This window comes from Cryptotermes secundus, unplaced genomic scaffold, assembly GCF_002891405.2.
Source record: "Cryptotermes secundus unplaced genomic scaffold, Csec_1.0 scaffold312, whole genome shotgun sequence".
NCBI lineage: Eukaryota > Metazoa > Arthropoda > Insecta > Blattodea > Kalotermitidae > Cryptotermes > Cryptotermes secundus.
The window spans coordinates 181850-201796 of NW_019727091.1; the positions used below are offsets into that span (position 1 = coordinate 181850).

At 37.1% G+C, this 19947-nt stretch overlaps 1 protein-coding gene across 2 annotated transcripts in view; it reads right to left on the reverse strand.

The window, feature by feature from the left end:
- LOC111864351 (phosphatidylinositol 4-kinase alpha) overlaps positions 1-19947 on the reverse strand; it is a 113300-nt gene that overhangs the window by 14302 nt on the left and 79051 nt on the right. For both annotated transcript variants that reach the window (XM_023851544.2, XM_023851543.2), the window contains 13 exons: positions 17736-17991; positions 15843-16000; positions 13367-13495; positions 12241-12392; positions 10865-11094; positions 8254-8480; positions 6148-6329; positions 5051-5183; positions 3935-4114; positions 3261-3381; positions 2591-2734; positions 2376-2505; positions 618-795 (listed from right to left, as the gene is read on the reverse strand). In XM_023851544.2, coding sequence (XP_023707312.1) covers positions 618-795; positions 2376-2505; positions 2591-2734; positions 3261-3381; positions 3935-4114; positions 5051-5183; positions 6148-6329; positions 8254-8480; positions 10865-11094; positions 12241-12392; positions 13367-13495; positions 15843-16000; positions 17736-17991 — 2220 coding nt within the window. The remainder of the gene's footprint in view (positions 1-617; positions 796-2375; positions 2506-2590; positions 2735-3260; positions 3382-3934; positions 4115-5050; positions 5184-6147; positions 6330-8253; positions 8481-10864; positions 11095-12240; positions 12393-13366; positions 13496-15842; positions 16001-17735; positions 17992-19947) is intronic.

Here is a 19947-nt window from a genome sequence, read left to right on the forward strand (position 1 = left end):
AACGAGCAACCGCCACTTGTCAGCGAAGTTTAGTGCCAACTTTTGTGGATACAGGCTGTCACCTGGTCAGCGCAACAAATCCCCATGGCTGTTAATTTCGGGCTTCTAGGCTGGAGCCACTATTTCCTTGAAATAGCACCTCAATTATCGTAATCATATCTCAAAAAAGAAAAGTACTTCTGCTTGCTTAGAATAGATCTGTTAGGTAACGCCCTGCCTGCCCTTGCAACTACACTTCAATAGCAGCAAGTTTTTCTCTTCCAGCATTATTTTAATTTCGGAACTTCTTTGGTGACTATCAATATAGAGAAACACATTCTTTGGTCAAATAAGACCAAAGAAAAGCATGAGGCCAAAGCCTGTTGATGATGTGAAGAAATATTAGCACAATCTAAGTGCAAACTTAAAAATATCTTAAAGACATGGTACAACTGTTTGGACAGAGCACCCAACCACATCTTGTAAATGATGCTAGTTAACAGTGAGTCCAGGTAGGCCATAGCTTCAGTGTCATATGTGAAAGTTCATAAGTAAGATGTTGGTAACATAGGAACTTCGTGTATTTTCAGAGTTTAACTTTTACTGCGTGAAAACACTTAAGCCAATTAATCACTTACTTTGAAGATAGCAGCCTGCCACATCTCGCACTTCATGCTGGAGGAAAAGGAATCCTTATTACTAAGTTGCTGTGACTGTGATGAATGCTGGGAAGATACTGCCATTGCTACATTCTCCAGCTCATTGATGCCACAGCGGCGAACCCGGAACCTTGCCAGGTAAGGGGCTTTTGCTGCACTGTAAATGTACTGCCTTTATTGAAAAAGCATGAAACTCTATTTGGGTGCATTTATTTTTTTGTACTGTGCATATACATAAAGAGGGACAAATTACTTTTTCTGCTAATTTAGACAATACACACACAAAAACATTTTCACAGCCTGGATTTACTGGACTACACACAACAGGATTACCACACATTCAAAACAGAACACACAATTCTGGTTTCAGTACATCACACAAAGACATTTACAGAACAGAAACTGGGAGGGGGAGCTGACAATTGTGACCAACTATGGAAAATTTGCACTATTTTTGACTCTGTAAATGATGCATACAAAAATTATTATAATCATTTGGAGCATCAGGCTGCTGATGAACTAATTTTAAAATTCAAAAGGAGGGTTGTGATGTGAAACTGCGTATTCTTGAGTGCTTCATGGAGTACACATACAAAAGAGATATTCAGTGAGATGAAGCGGGGGGGGGGGTAAGGATATATATGCATCAAGCAGACAACGATACAAAAGGTACGTTCATTGAATTTTACTGTATTTAAAAATAATTATTTAGGATTGTGTGTGCGCTCCTACTAGCAGCGTGAGTGTGCCTCCAGTAGTGGTGTTTAAATGCCTCAGTGTACGAATATATGCACTTTTGGCCATAATGAAACTACCCATCACTGTACTGATGTGTGCATTTTGGATGTTAAAGGTTAACCATTATTGTCAGAATAAAGATCTGTGTAAAGATGACGCAAAAAAATGACTGCACCAACTAATAATGCAGTATCAGGGAGGTAATTTCAGATAAAAAATGTTCTCCTCTGAAGGAACATCCTCCTTATTCTCCCAATTTGAACCCGTGTGATGTCTTTCTATTCCAAGCTATAAAATCTTCAATGAAAGGAAAGCACCTTGGGTCACTAGAGGATGTCCAACAGTGTACATCACACCTGCTAGAAGTGACATCAGAAGATGCATTCAGAAATGTTTCCAAAAGTGGCAGAAAACAACAGCTCTGTGTACAGCTGCAAAAGGGGCCCATTCTGAAGGGGACAATAGGTTTCACTTACTTAACAATGTCATTTTCCAGGAACTTTGCAGTTGCACCTCATACAAGGCTAACAGATAATAAAAGACTACATAAGTAATCAATGTGGTCATTTATTCCTATATGAAGGGAAGTGTTGTCGTGGCTTTTCTCTTTCTGTGGCCCTGTGAATGAGGTCTTTTTACTCTTCTTTCCTCTTGTCCTGGAGCAGTTTCCTTTTTCAGGACTTAACAGTTCCCACTGACCCATCTGGGACCTGTCTCCTCTTCCCCATCCTTAGCTCTGATTGGCCATTTTTGACCTCCATGATTCATTTCTCTACCCAAAGCTCTTTTATGTAACCAGCCACTCTTCCAACTTGGTTCTTTTGTATCCTTAAGATGGACAGTGTGTTCCTCTAAACTGCTAATACCCACTTACATGACTATATATTGTCATACATAATCAAGATGACCAAAATATAACCCTTAAATGCTATTCCACAACTATAAAACAGTGTCAACAACTACCTGTAACAGACTTATAAGTGACAAGCACTGACCAACCTCTGCATTGGTGTGCCACTTTTGTAGTCAATATCTATAACCATAGCCTCAGGGTTGGAAGGCAGGTAGCAACCTTCCTGGACCTGAATCTTGCTTAGTGATTCCAGACAAGCTCGCTTCCGTTCAGCACCTATAAAACATAATGCGATATATTTCAAAATAAAATACATTGCCATTTCCATGTCATCAAAATAACCTGGTGTAGCAGTACTAACCTTTGGGGTAAGGTCTAATTTCGCCTGAAATATTGGTGATTTTACTAAAAAAATCAAACTCCCGTTCATAGAATTGCTTTGCTGGCCCTGACAAAGATGACACAATGGACTTTATCAACAGCTCCAAAGTGTCATACAGGGAAGCTGGAAGAAAAAAAAATTATTAAGTACAAATCTTCAGACATTTTGTTCTTATATTATTTTGACAGTGAGCTTCTTCAGCAGCACTTCCACGAAGTGAACTTAAGCACCATGTGTCAGCGCAACTTGCCAGGAGAAAATCCGACTCTTCAGCCTCAGTGGGCACTCTCAAGAAACCTCCCTATATTTAAGGGTCAGGACATTCCACAGTTAACACTGGCACTCTTTTCTACAAACAAGTTCTGTGGTATTCCAACGCTCAGTTCTAGCCTCAAGGTCAAAATATACATGCAAATGCAAATGTGTAACTTTTGACAAATTTACTAATATGCATTAATCGTTGGCTAGTGTACATACTGATGCAAATCAGCTGACAAAACACTATCTGTTACTGACCACATTAATATTTTTAACTGTGCTGTCACAATTTATAAAAGTTACACAATATTATAACCAGATGTGAAACAAAAGAGGTCACAATCTATCATGTACATTATGCTATCAAGAACTTTCAAAATGGAAAACTCACTATCCTTTTGCTGCATTTCTTCATCAATGTACATGTTAGTCTGCATATTCCAGATCAGCTGATGCCCAACAACTTGCGACTTCCGGGCAATATACTTGATGAATTCAATAACATATCCCATCTATGAATGAATATAAGAACACTGTTATTAAAATTAAAAAACACATTTATTTATGATTTATTTAATGATGATATTATAGGTTAAGAGAATGAAAATGTAGAATGAAGCAGCGGTGGTTTAATTTGAAGTAATGTCCTGGCACCTGCCTGGAAGGAATGAAGAAAACCACACACACAAAAACAAACTCAGTCAGGATGGTCAGTGTCTTTCCCAAAACGTGGGCTGGGCCCCCGCTAAATACAAGTCACAAGTGTTACCAGCCAACATGAATATGTAAAATATTAAATAAAAAACACAATATCAGATTGCAGTCTTCTGCTACATGACACAGTGTAGTTTGGTATAGTTACAATTGTCTCAGGTTCCTTCAAAATACTAATAACCATTTACCAACCTACACAGCGTCACATCCAAGATGACTGAATCTTAATATTCATTGCAGTGAAAATTTAAAGCTTGACCAGCATTATTTAAGGATAACATTACATGTAGTTATAACTAGAACTTTCACTTCTCTATAAACTATTATCACATGGCAAATCAGAATTCTTACTGTGTCATGTCTAACAGCTTGCACCAGCTGTGGTATGTAGAAGAGAACAGCATCAGCAGGATAGCTGCTGAGCACTCTGACTGCATATTGTGCTGAGATTGGATGTGGTGGGAACTGACGAGAGAAGTATGCCAATGCATGAATTGGAGATATGGGTGCCCACGTCAGCATGTACACCAACTGCAAGAGTATATAAATGTTACTTATTCTATATTTTATGTTTAAACACAATCAAGCACTATCTGGATTCTTGTACCATGGATATTAAGTTATATCTGATATTCAACTTATGAATTTATTTCCACCTTCCACTTCTGTCTTAGTTTTAGGTTTTCATGGAAATTTTCACAGCTATCATTAAAAATGTTCTTATTATCCTCTATTGACAAACCCTGATCACAGATTAGATCTTTCTAAAGGAAACACCTGAGGTCAGAAGCAGATCCAGTTTTCAAAAATGTCTGTGTTCTGTTGGGAATACTAGATGACAGGCTAAGTATAGAAACCCAGTAATACTCAGAATAACCTTGGCATAAAGGATTTGCATGCTGACAGGTATTAAAAATTTGTGTTACTTCAGTGCTATTATAACTATTTTAAAAAATTCAAATCTACTTCAAGTACTCTTTTCAAGAAGCATATCTTCAAATACTTAAATATTAGGCAACAATAATCTATATTAAAAACATATGAACTGAAAATTGGAAGTCATGAATTCAGTCAACAAAATTTCCCAGAAGTAAAGGTCTGTAAGAGTACTAGACTAAACAAACAAACAACAAACAAACTCCGTGATATTAGTCCACAAGTGAACTATACTGACCGAGCGACCGCTGCTTGTCAGCAAAGTTTAGTGCCAACTTTTGCAGATAGAGGGTGTCGCATGGTCAGCACGACGAATCCCCGCAGCCATTAATTTCGGTTTTCTAGGCCAGAGCAACTATTTACTTGAAATAATTCATGAGGCTGAGTGGCCCCCTTTCCAGACCCACTACTTCTCAGAAAAAATCTGTTAGTGTCGGGAATCAAACCTCTGGATCTGCAGACAGGAACGCTGACCACTACACCACAGAGGCGGTTACAAGCTGATAATTAATACAACAGAGATGCACCTACCTCATGAGCATCATTCAGCAATGTATCTGTAGTAACAAGATATGGAAGAGCCTGTGGCACATGAGAAACTACAATTGGATTCAACCGTACTTGTGTTGACACTTCTCGAATGATGCTGTCAGAATTTTTCAGCCTTAAACATTAAAATAAATTTCATGTTAATCAATTTCCATCATACTACAGAAGTAGATACTCTTATGGTATCATCATATTTGTACGTGTGCATGTATGTGCGAGGCCCCACTCCATACACACCAAAGTACACATTTGCATTACACTTAACTCAAGACAACATACCACTGGAAAGGAATGACATATTAATACTTTTTAATTTCCTACTACTGATAATGCTAACAAAGCAGTCAAGAAGGAAGAGAATGCAATCTTGATGAGTTTTAATTTCTTAACATTTTATAATACTAAGATAACAATCAAACAAACTACTGAGATGTAACACATGCAATACATAATATAGACAGAAATTTTCTGCAGTGACATTTTTCTGACTTCCAAACCAAAAAATTTACATTTTGATGTTCCTACTACTCTTAATTAAACCCATCTTTATAACTTATAATTCCACAGATGTAACTCAGACTGAAATCACACTGCTTCACATGCATCTGAGTTTGTAGACCAGTGGTTCCAGAACTCTTTTAGTTGGGGCCCCTCTTAACATGAACAGACATACCTGAGGCCCTCATACCTATGAAGATGACTTAAAAATGTGATTCAGCAATTTCAAAATATAATTATTAATGAATTTTAATGACATCTATGAGGTACTGTTTCTACTAAATTGTATGTTTGAAATTTAGTGAAACCCTTTGTAAACTAAATTAATTCAATGTCTTTGTTACTGGTCTTTTTGTGTGGGATCCTGTACGCTGCAACCCCCACTATGGAAAATACTGATCTAGAGCACAAGCATTGCATATGAGACTTTTTTATTAGAACAGCAATAGTCAACCAACTCCCTAACACATTTTTTAGTTAAAATTACCAAAGCTGTATATTTTCTTTTTACAATATTAGGTTCACATTTCAGTAATCTTCCAATTTCAAGAGTAAGAAAACATAATACTTAAGAAATTTACCTCATTGGCAAGAAAACAGCTAGTACTGGGCTTATATCCCATGCAAGACGAGCATTATCCCGCAATATTCGTTCTGTGACTGCTTTGGCTCGCCATGCAGCAATGTTGTCTTCCCCTGGAACTTGTAACTCAGTGCGTCCCAATGGATTGTGCCAAATTAACAAGAATTCTATTTCAACAGCCTAAAGAAAAAATGTCTTGTCAGAGTCTAATACTATCCAACACAGCACGAATAATGATCCCAGTAGATGGGGACATTACAGACACAGGTTTGATACAAGAAATAAATGTATGACATGATGTAAAGTTCACATTTGACCCATTGTAAATCTAGGACACATTTCTGTAAGACTTACAACTTGATGTTTATAAATGGTGTGGAGCAGTACACTAGTGAATACACCTGTAAGCATTTCACAACATTTTGAATTCAAATGCATTTCCACGCAATAGTTCACAACACTATTTGTACATATTTAATGGCAATTCAAAATTAATTTCTGCACATTTAAGAGTAGTTTCCATGTGTACTTCTACACATCCAACAACAGTTCACAAGGTGTAGCAACACAAGACACACCTTGCCATTTCCTAAGTTTGTGCTCACTTTCCTTTATTAAATTACTGCTGCCCTACATTCTTGACTTGTTCATAAAGAAAGTTGCAGAAATGTGCCTATTAGCCTTCCCATGTCTGTCTGCCAATGAGTCAGTTCATCTGTTCACATGTAAAAATTCAGGAACTACTAAACAGATTTTCATGAAATTTTATATTCAAAAGTTTTCCTAAAATCTACAAACATATTTCCAACTATTGTCAAAACTGAATGAACACTTTACACGGAGATCTACATGAATATCACCACATATCTCATGCATAACTCCAGCATAGCTCACTAAATATTTATTGGAGCACAAATTCTTTGAGCACATACCATAGAGAAAAATAAAGTACACATTTTATGCCCAATGCACTCTTTTAAAAATTGTGCAGTTTTCAAGACAAGCTAAAGATACATCACATGATAGCCCATACGATGTAAGTCACCCAAATCAACAATGTGGCATACAGGATTCCAACATACCCTAGAATAGTATACCTGGACAGACTAGCACCTTACCAGGGAACTGTGGAAATGATCAGCCCTAAGAAGGGAGCAGCTGGTGAACAGAAGCGAAATACGCAATTTATGAAGACTGAATGCCGGCTACCGTCAAAATAAGAGGAGGAAGCATTGAGATTAATACAGCAATGTGGTAAAATTCATGAGGGCAACTGTAGACCTTGCAGACACCCCTTCCCTCTCCGAGGAAATGGCAGGACACATGTAAGCTACTCAGAACAAGCAGCCTTAAGGAGGAAGCTATGTAGCATGATGCCTGAAGGCTAGAAGAGTGGATCCAGAGGGGACATCTGTTGCTGGGGATCAGCTCAGAAAACAAATTCCCACAGCAATATATATGTACAAAACAATACAGGAACTGTTCAAAGCAGCGTTTTCTATACAGTCTATGCCAGGGCTATATAATGAGGTTCAATGGGACCAAAAAATGAGGAAAAACATGGTCACTGGTACTGCAGGGACTGAAACTGAGAATGATTGTGCTGGCAAAGACCAGCAGCATATTACCAGACCAGACCAAGTGAGTGAGTCATTAGTCAGCACCCATAGTTAGTGGTTAGCTGTGAGCAGGGAAGTAGATGAATATCCACTGTTATAAGTGTGAGTACCTAGCAATAACTGGCAAGGATATAACAGGCCAAGAAGACTGAGTATATGCTGTAATGATTTTTACAATGTGCAGATTAGTGGCAGTGTTATAATTATTTGTAGTTACAAGTCATAAACCTTCACTAAATCCAATTACCAATCCAAACCCAGTGTATAGTCACTCACACATGATAAACAGTGTCAAAAGTAGTGACAGAAACATTATTTTAACAGATCACATAATATTCTTTTTCACTGGTTGAATATGATTTCCACTTGACCAGCCCAAATTAGAGGTTTGAGGTTATTTATGTAATCACTCCATTCATATGACTGAAGCCTTGAAAACCTAGCATACTATAATCATCTTTAAACCCATGTTACTCAATGCCTACCAGCAATTCAAGAATAAGGTTTCTCTTCTTGATGTAGTCCTTAACAAATATATCTGCATTGACAATACGCTTGCTCCGAGCTGATCGCTTAGACAGTGTGTTACTGCTTGATGACAAAGGAACTGTGTTAATCCATCCAGTAGCGGGACGGGCAAAGTCCCCTGAAGTGGAGCGAAGATCAGACTGCATGGAAGAGGAGGAGGAATGTGGTCCATACAGGTCAAAATCTGAAACAAGTGAAACATCCACTTCTATGTATTACACACATGCTGCACCTGAATTAGTGTGACTATCTGTGGTTTATTTAACCACACGCACATACAAGCATATCTTACATATATTTATTTGTTCCAGATATCCATATTTGGCGATACAGCCTTTAGATATAGAACAAGTCAAGTTTTATAATATATATAAGCCACCAATACTATACTTAACTACATAGACAAACTGTGTACACATCAGAACATACCACATACAACTATAAAAATGAGATACAATACAACAAACCCGTGCATAAAATTTCTATTACCAGAATAAGCACTGTATCCAAAGTTATAAAAATTATATGAAAACAAAATCGTTATCATTTCAAGACACACTCACACTTATTAAAAATTTAAAACAACATAAATTCCTCGACGGAGTAATAAGAGTGATTCAATAGAGAGGATCTAAAGTAATTTTGAAATAAATTAAAATTTACCCTTAATTTCATCTGATCTGGAACCTTACTGTACAAACTGATATCCGTATTTATCACACTTTTCTTAAAGAGGACTGTATTACAATGTTGTACATGTAATTTCTTTTGTGTATTATGATTATAAATATCCACATTTTTTACCACAGAATTTTTATATTTGTTAACAAAACGTATCACTTCTAGTATGCATAAAGAAGACAGTGTTAATATATTATACTCCTTAAATTTTGTCTGCATGACATATGATAACTGATACCACTAATTATCTGATGGGCCTTCTTTTGCAATTTAAAAATTGTATTACTTTCACTATCCCCACCCCATAATATAACGTAAAACCTCAGACATGAGTGAAAATTCGAACAATAAAAGTTTGTTATCACAGAATGGCCCACTGTTTCCTTTAATATTTTCATCATACATACTACTTCAGGTAGCTTTGTTCTTAATGATTGGACATGAAAGCCCCATGCCTCCTCAACTGCACTGGTTATGTAGCACCAAATGATAGGGTGATCTGTGAAAAATTATCTGGAAAGGATGTGGAAAGAGGAGACATTTTTATGGCTCTTCAGAAACTTAACATAGCTCCATTCCATTTAAAATTCAGACAACACTACACATGCTAATAACAACATTCTTTTTATAAAAATTGGAACCAACAAAATACAATTAAAAGATAATCCACTTATGAGTGTCATTATCTGCTTGAAGATGAGTAGGTAACTTTCAATACATTGCCACGGAAACCGTTACCACCTGAATATTTCTGATGTTCAAATATTATCATTTCAAAGCAGAGTGCAATCTTTTGGGTTAAGGTCTATGCAGTTTTGTTGGTAGCTTCTAAGGTTTCAGAGGAACATACTGCCTCCACCTTCACGGTCAAAGCGGACAGGACTATGGTGTGGATGGGACATACCTATGTGTGAGTCTACAAAGGGTGGCATGCATAAGGCCAAAGAGCACAAGAAGACTGATTAATCATAGCCACAGGAAGAGAGATAATGGGGCCATGTCTGAGCCAACGGGAGCAGCAAACATGAAGAGCCCTTCTGGAAGCCTAGAAATGCCTTGCCACAGACAGTTCATGTCACAAAACAAAAGACCACAAACTAATCTCTTACTGCCATGAAAGCCTCAGATCTCATACTGCCATTTCATCACAAAAACCAATGTCCTTCCAAAAAGTGAATGGTGAACTGAAAACTCAAGCCATGATTATACTGTGATGTATTGACCAACTGCTTGGCAATACCCGCAACGCACGTGGCCAACAATATAGGAGCAGTGTTTTCTGTGGTCAGCACATGAACTGTTGCTATGCAACACACATTAAACACTTTCTTGTATAGAGGGTGATGTCACACAACAATAGAGAGGCTGTGTTTTCTGCTGCAGTGCGTGCTGATTGTTTATAAAGGGGAACAGAAGAGGTGTCTTCTATACGTGTCCGCGCCATGCAGTGATGGTAATGGACCAATGAACATGCTGTCTTGACACGTGACATGTTTTCTACATGGTCCATGACGAGTATATATAACAGAAGTCTGCAGCTAACAGAACTGGATTAGAGAATTAGAATTAGAGAATTGGGTAGAGCTCTGGCGGGTCAGGAGTTCAATATGATTGAAAAAGAAATGGCTAGAAGACTTCACAGTGGTTTAAAGTGAGAGTTCCTGTGATATATCGGTTGCCAAAAAATGGATTGTGTGTTCTAGTGATTTGAAGTAGGTAGATTAGTGGTAGCGCTATGAATGATTGTGAATAAGAGAGAATGTACAAGGTGTCCATAAATTCAATCATCCAATCCAGAACCCATTATTATTCGTCACACAATCCTGGAGACACAATATGTTATTTAAAAAAAAAAAAAGTAACAGCACAATGCATGGCAAAACTTACCTCCAACAACACTGGCTTTCAGGTATTTCTTATCAGAATGCATGGTCTGCCAGAAGCGAACAAGAACCAAGATATCTTCCCGCAATTCTGCCCCACGTTGTGTAGGACACCTTGGTGGACAGCAAAAGTAGTCCAAACAGTTGCAATAGATTCGTTCCCGAAGAACATTCTTGCTTAGAGAGCGAGGCAAAACATCTCCTTGAAGTAAGGATAAGCCACAAGCCAGCAACCTTCAGAACAACATGGGAAATGCTGTACTATCATAATATTATGCATAAAATTTCAAATGGTGCTTTTTGAAGTTTATTAAGCTTACTCGCTGCAGGTTTATAAGTGACATTTTATCAGAACACAAAACGTACTAGATAAAACCAGCAAAATTCACATTTCAATAAGAAAATGTAAGGTACAGTTAAAGCTGTTCCTGTGCTTAAGCAATTAAGCACTACACCATGAAGATGTATGGGGGAGTGCATGAAGAGACCCATGTTTTCTTGACCTTGGCACTAGTTGGAGGTCAGTGGCCAAGTTCACACCAAGGCCGCTTTACCCCTGGGAAAGAGCCCCTGGTACACATTGGATAGGAGGCTGGGTGGACCCCAGAGCCAATCTGGATGGTATGGAAAAGTGAAAATTCTTGCCACCACAGGGACTCAAACTCTGACCCCTTGGTCGTCCAGCCTGTAGCCAGTTGCTATACCAATTGCACTATCATGGTTCTTAACATAATTGTGTTTTCCACATTTTTTAAGACTTGCTGACATATATATAGTGTTCGGTTGTTTTCGATTGACTTGTCCAATTGTGCCTATGTAACAGTTATAGATGTTAAATAAATTTTCAATAAATTATTAAATTATCAATTATGTACAATACCAAATTTCAACAAAATCTGTGAAATGATTTATAGAAACATAGGAAAAGCGCATTTATAGTCTTAAATAAAGTAGACATTGTGATCAGTCAATATGACTAAAAGTCTGAATGGCTGGCTAACATTATGCAAAGACTTCTCATATGAAATTTCTCCAAAACTTGAGCAACAGTTTATGATATACACGAAAGGGTTCATTAGTGACCTCACAAAAATTCCCATACCACATTTCACCAAAATTTAATTAACGGATTATGACATATATGAAAAAATTCGTCTACAAACTTATGTAAAGTAGATTTTGTCATGCGTGCATCAACATAGTCGAAAATCAGAATCACCTGAAAATTCTTAGTAAAAGATGTCAAGTTCTAAATAACTCTGTAAAATGGTTTATGTGCTGACACTAGGTCACTGATAGGTGGACATACATGGTCTCCACAAAGAAGAAGAGCACAAATAGCAAACTCTAATCCATAATCTACGCAAAACAGAATCTAACCTGAACCTAACACCAACAGCAGCCACATGCCGATTCTGATGTCCCTCTCTGGTACCAACAATCATGGGCAATGACCGATGGAGCAAAGTTGCCAACATTTCCACTTTTTCTTGGCTGCAGTATTTGGCTGTCTCTACCAGTTCTGAAATGAACTGAAAATAGCAACACTGTGAGTTGAGGAAACTGCATCACAAAAAGATGCTACTGACTTTATAAATAAAAAAGTTTCAACTACAAATATTTGGTACCAATTACATACTTTAGGGCCCAATAGTTAGTGTACTGACTCAGGAATATCAGGTTTCAATATAGACACTTATTTATGCTGGCCTATGCCGGAGTTAGAAGAGAATTCACGATAAATTCTATATATATACACACACACACGGGGCAGAGTCATTAAGTTCGTGGACTGTAGTTTTATTGCATCATATAACAAGGTATTCACATACACTTATGCAGATCCACATCGGCCCTCAAAATAGTTGCCATTGGCTGCTATGCAAGTCTTCCAACGTTGATATAGCTGTCGAAAACATTGCTGAAACATATTGGTAGTAAATTCCGGTATGATGCTTTGTGGCCATTCCACGAACTTATTGACTGCGGTAGTATATCTTGTAACAAAATCATCAGACTTAGTTGGACACTAATGAGGATGGTTCCATAAACAAGAAATCCACAAATTCATAGCACTTAGTCTTAACTACAAGATAACAGAATATTATTATACAATGACTTTCGTTTGATGATCTAATGGATGCCAACTATATTCTGAACTCCTGACCCAATCATTACAGTCCATTTTCTCTGTAGAACTTTATGTAATATGGATAACAATGTGAATTGAATGAAACAGTTTTCTTCATCACATCAGTGTACATTCTAATGATTACAGACATATGCTTCACTGTGACAATTTATGGCCCTCATAGCTGTGCCAAGACATACATGATACTCCATAAGTTGTGCTGGTTCATAGTTGCCAAATTAAACTACATTCAAACAAAAGAACTATCTCTCTCATGCCTCACATCCCTATGACAGAACACATCTTCACAATGATGGTACAGTCAGGGCAAAACTGTGAAACCTAAACTGAAAAAATCTACATATATTACATTACCTGCACCCAAATGTCATGAGGTTTCACAAATGGAGGTCTTGGTTCTAATTTGCAACCTTCATATGCAGCCAAAGGACTCACTTCTACCTCTTCATCTGAGAAGAGGCCTAATTTTTTATCGATAGAACACTGAAATAATATGAAGCAACAGTTTAATTACCAAACAGATCATGGGAAAGCTCATGAGTGCATAAAATGGAGACAGACTAAAATGTGGATGACAACTTTTCTTTCCTACAATTGCCATAAATATGTCAATTTAGATGAGCCATTTTAGCCCATCCCAGACTAAACTGAGATACAGTTCTTTAGTGGTAAATTTCAGTCATCCTTAGTTCTTTAATTTTCATTTCTTTTTTACTGGACACTGTTGTTACTATATACTCAATTAGGAATATTATATGGTTTCCTTATTCTGTTAAAACAAGTAACACATCTAGATTATTTTTCCGTGGAAATTGGAGTGATAATCGTAACTTAGGGACAAGCTTACTCATATTCAAGAGAATCATACAATCAGTTAAGATGGTAATACATGATACTATTGTTCTGACTGTGCATGGTGCAACTGGGGACAAAAACAATGACACAAAGCACAGCTTTTATGAGAAACTGGAGCATATTCTTAACCAATTCCATACATTCCACACACAAATTTTGTTAGAAGGATTTAATGTTAAAGAAGGGCAAAATTATGTCTTCTGATAACTGAAAACAAGAACTTGTTTCTCTTGCTGATTCTTAGGAATTTTAATACTATTTGCAGGTTGTCAGCAAATCCTGATCCACAAAACGTTCTCTTAGGAAATTTCATCACGTACATTTATATGTCATTCTAAATATCTATGCAGAGCATGGGCAAGTATCAAGCCCAGTTAAAAGCAAAACTCACAATAATGTAACTATTCCACATACATTATTCTTGTTACATTCATTAAAGTACAACATTAAGTTACCTTAAATGCTTGTACATATATAGTGCCAAGTTCCACTCAGAATGAGTTTGCAAATACAACTTACCTCTTTGTGGAGTACTAATGTGGGAGGATCATCCCCCCACCATTGGCAATCACTGCCTTGTTACCTTCTAGCCTATCATCCATGTCCCAGAATTGTGACATGATGAACATAATATGCCCACTTTTCTGTAGTGGTGCATCCTACTCATGCTTGTAGGAAGTTTTACTGCCAGGTACCTTGCAGGTTTTAGCCTGTATTTCCATATACCTTTTATCTGGACTCATTCTTATCATAAATTATTCTGTCTATGGAAACTACCTGAGCACCTCCACCTTCAACAGCTATTTGTTCTCCAAGCAAATATCTTCCAGTCTGATCCAGTCTAAAATGTTTTGTTCCAAGATGTAGACAACTTTTCTGTCTTCGCTGTGTAATACAGTGCATTGTCCATTAGAGTTCCCCAGCGAGAGTCAAGATTAAATATTATTTTCTAGAACCACTCATAAAACATCTCCCTTGTCATTTATTCATGATAATGATTTTATGAATGAGATTCAAATACCTATATGACCACAATCCAAGAACCAATTTTCTTTGCCAGTAAGCACTATAAGTAGCCACTTTCCTTTCCCAGAGAGACTTTTCAGTCCTTTTGAAAGCTCCTTCAATATAGTATCCTTAGCACAACTTGCCAACTGAATGATCATACCAAATCATCTGTTGGTAAGGCCTGCATAAACCAAGGTTCCACCTACATAATAGGTGGTTTTGCCTTTTGCGTGACATAGCTTAATAACGCAAAAATATCTGTGATACCATATGATACTGTTTACTTTTTGTATGTCAGATTTGAAGTCCATATTCTTTAAAATTCTCTAAGTAGCTGTCAGCTTGAAATTACAAAGTTCCATGTCATCATTCCTGTTGCCAGAATTGTTGAAGTTTGAAAAAATATAATTTTTCTTCTACTTGAAGTACTGAGGAATAATATTTTATTGTTTTCCTTTGGGATGTGGGGCTGTGGTTGAACCTTACCAGCGGATTTAAACTGCTTTACTGTCTTGAACATGTTACTTGTTGCCATTCACATAGAAGAGGCCATTCTTCTGCTATATATAACACTGCAGTATGACAACTTTCCCAAATGAAGTCTTATATACATTTATTACTCATTTTTTCACCCATATGGGACCTTTACCTCATGTGTTTTTCTTCACTGAAGACAGCCTGGAATACTCCACTTGAAAATTTTCAGCCATTTTGAAGTAACAAAGAACTTCACAGGACCACTGACCAGAACTAGAAGGTTCTTTTCCTGCATTAATATGTTAACATTATCAAACAACAGGCATTTATTATTTACTTAGTATGAAGCAAATACAATACTGCCTGTAACAATACTATAGTCCTGTCTTTTCCACTACAAACATCTAACACAGCACTTCATCTTTTCTTTTGTTACTAAATGTAACGAAGTGAAAAGGTAACACACTGAGTGAACATAAGCAATCCTTACCTGCCATGCAGAAAACATCTCTTGCAGGAACCGCAGTTCCAGATCAGGTCTTGCAGTGACCAACCACTGCCAGCATTCAACAGCTGTTGTCATGGCAGGTTCCGTGAAAAGTTCAACCTGTGACCATGCCACTACGTGCAGCAAACTACGATACACACCTACATAAGGAAATTTTGTAATCAGCTATATTTATTTACAGCCTGATGCAGTGTAATATACAATTTACTGGCCACAACCGGTATAACACTGTTCTTGTCAGAATGGAATTCTGTGCCTACAGAAATTAATAGTTAGGGTAGTAACATACAGAATGGAGATAAGACATGTAATAGATGCAGACTGTTAACACCGTGTGGACCGGCAATTTAAATATTTAAATCACCCTGGGGGCCAGCATTTTTAAACCTACTACCCTAACTTGCGCACTGTTCACTTTAAAAATTAATATAAATCTCCTAATTAATTTTACAAGCTAAAATTTTTGGAGAACACTTACCAATGCTCCTAGAAGTGCTTGAGAATGTGATATTTCTGGAAATATTCCCCTTTGTGAAGTGGCATTACACAGAACTTGCAAATGTAGACAGTCATACTCCTTTATTTGTGAACTGTGCAAACACAGCATTGCCTAGAAGGATGCTTCCCCTTGGAATGTTCACTCTTCACACTTTTCACGAGGGTATGTTTCCACATATCACCTGAGAGTCNACATTTTTGTAAACCAAAAATGAATTGAAAATTGCACAATTTATAAGCCATAAGGCAACTTTCTTTGTCCACTTTACTGTTTTCCTAGGAAGAGAATAATAGGCCAAGTATTGATCGGTTCTATCAACTCCCTTCATGAACATATTATACTCAGAAATACAAAGAGGCTTCTTTACTTGTCCATGTCTCCTTTGAACATCAACCATGCTCGAATTGTGAATTGTGGAAATCATATTCACAACACGAGTATCCCTATCTTAAAAAAAAAAAGTTACTTCACACACTTGCGTTGGGTCTGACGGAATTTGTTTCACCCCCGGATTTCCAGTAAACTGTCCCAAAGTAGGCGTTTTGTCTACTTTTCCCCATGTGGCTCCATGTGGCTGTCCCCGCAATGTTACTACTGTCTCTTTTACTGTCTGTGGCCACAATTCTTTGTTAAGGCACATTATATAGCTCATCGAGAACAAGTCAGATATTTCTTGTTCTCCGAGAGATCGCTTGGTCTTCAACTTCACTAACACTTCACTAACAGAAGATAAAAAGCTATGAACACTGTGCCTGTATCTCATTGTTTCATACTCGAACCTCAAACCATATAGAGATGACTGATGATGTAAGCCACCTGATATTCTAAGGCTAAAGTCCTTAAAAAGTTATGATGCCAGATGGTCTGGAATATGGTTACCATCTAACAGACTGTGACAACCTTGGATATCATGCAGTGATTTTCTACAAGACAGCAAGTCTACACAATACTTATAGATTTGACTCCCTCCATATCAAAACACCTAACCTACTCACACCCTAATCCTGCCCACTGAAATGCACAGAGTAGAGCATGTTCACCTGTTATTTTTAAATAAAGTCAGCATCTACCATACGACATGGCATCACATCCTAGAAAACCACAGTTTTCATGACTGATGATGCTTTGGTTATTAATGTAATGTATATGACTGTACTGGAATGAAGTTACCAACTGTTACCTATTTTTGGTCACTTACAAAATTATATAAAATTACCGGGCATTTCCAAGATACTTCTAAGACTGTAAGAATTTTTACAGTATTATTCCTAAGGGTCACAGAATACCTTAACCTGAACACCAACTGTGGCAGAGTTCAGCACAGCAGATATGTTTCTTATTATGATGATACAGGTAGTTTGAAAACTATTAAGTACCTGGTGTATTTATCAACATGGCAGTTGCCCTCCATAAAGCAGCTCGGTGGGCTTTATTGTCCTCATTGTGACAAGCCTTCCTCACAGCCTGGATCAGTGTCCCTATCAGACTGCCTTTCTCCCCCTCACTCTTCCGCTCTAGTTCAATTAGCATGCCATTTACTTCACCGGCATACCAACTGCGCAGAGAAAGGGATGAAACAAAACGAGAAGAGTCGCTCTTCACACAGCGAGGTCGCTTGTCCAAAGTGTTAATCTGAAGACATAACAGTCCCTGGAGTTAAATATTTATCATATGAAAACAAAAAGGGATATCTCATCCTTCTTTAAGATTAGTCTTTTCAAATGCAAAATGGATTGCTTCTGACTTCATAATACTTATCTACAAAATGATTGTATATTAGACTCCTTTACAAATGTCTGTGACAAGAGATCAAAGCAGGAAGATGAGGTGTCTAACAAACATGACATTCACATATGACATTTCTTATACTTTGTCCTACAACTTTCTTCTTCAACATTTTTAGATGTGAATTCTGAATGAGCTAAAGGAAAACTTCAAGCATAAACATCACTAAAAAGTGAAGTACATTTGGAGAGTTCTCTTAGAGACCATAATTTTTCTACATTATAAGCATAAAAATGCTACAGCCAGAAAATAAAATTTTCTATCATAAAAAGCTGGCCTCACACATTTCAACTAGCAGGTAAGAGAAGAGCTCAAGGCAAATATTTTTTAGGAGAATATGAATAACAGACAGACACTGACCATCATCTGTCCATGTTGCGTTACATCTGTTGAAACTTAAATCTTACCATGAAATGAAAGCAATACAAGCATTCCCTGAATCTTCTGCCATGCAACTACGGAAGCTTCAAACCTAAATTCACAGTGAAATCCATGGCAGAAACAGAGATAACTCAGACTCAATGACTCAGATATTTGATAAATAAACCCCTGTATGTGAGTACATACTCAAGACATACACAAGTATTCTAGCATGAACATCACAAAACTGTGAATCTCTATCTTTTGCATCCTGTATCCCAACAATTATTTTGCCTGAAGAAAATGTACTCACACCACAGTAAAAACAAAGCTCCTCTTTTAACATGAACTGTACTTCCAGAATTATGTATATTTACATATTAAAAGTGCATTAATCACTTACAGATGTCTTTATGTTTGAGACCTCACATCCCAACCTGGATACAATCAAGTCCCATTCCCTAAAGAATTCTGCCATAAAACAAAAATGTTAAATACAGGAAGAAAATATATGAACTGTGAAAACATTACAAAAACACCCAAGTTGCTGACAAATAACTGTTTCAGTTTATAATACTGTAATAACCAGTCATTTAACAGAGTTAAACCAAAATTTAATTGTTTTTTTCTTTAACTTTGCAATAAAAATATATAAAAGTGTAACTAAATCATTCTGTTCACTGGAGAGTTCCTGTTTTGAGGCTGAGGATGGATTATGAATATACTCTATCACATTTCCAGAACCACCTTTATCCTCTCTCACTGGTGTTTCATTCACACATTACTGCAGTGCTTCCACTTTCATGATACTAACTTACAGTCACCATGCTATCCCACAGGCACTATAACAGGGCAATGAATATGATGGGAAACATGAAGATGTTCATTCCTTAAGAGTACCTTAAAGATGGACAGACGATACACATAAGTAAACAGGATGAAGAATGAACAGTGAAGAGACAATAAAATTAAAATTAGGATATTTATCTGTGGGAAATAAGACACTTTTTACATAGGCCCTCCAGTTCTGGGTCTAGAAAAACAAACATATTATATGGAAAAAATATTATATCCAAGTTTCACTACATCCTCACAAAGAAAAACATGCATAGTTCCGGACTTCTGCAAAAAATTATTGTTGCAAAATAATTACAAAATTAAATACATACTACTTTCACATTTCTGGTAAAGTTTCATTTTCCTTTGGCCTATCTCTCGACAAACTGGGACACTACACAATCACCCTATGATTCAAAGTCTTCGAGTCATCCATGTCCTTCATAACTAATATACTACCTGCCTCCTGCTCTTAACACTACCTGGACCTTATACATTCATAAATGAAGTAAAATTTTGATACAGTAACATTCAGAATACATACGATGGGGTACCCAAAAGAAACCAAACTAATTTTTTTGTGGGCAGAGCTTTTGTAGTACCGCG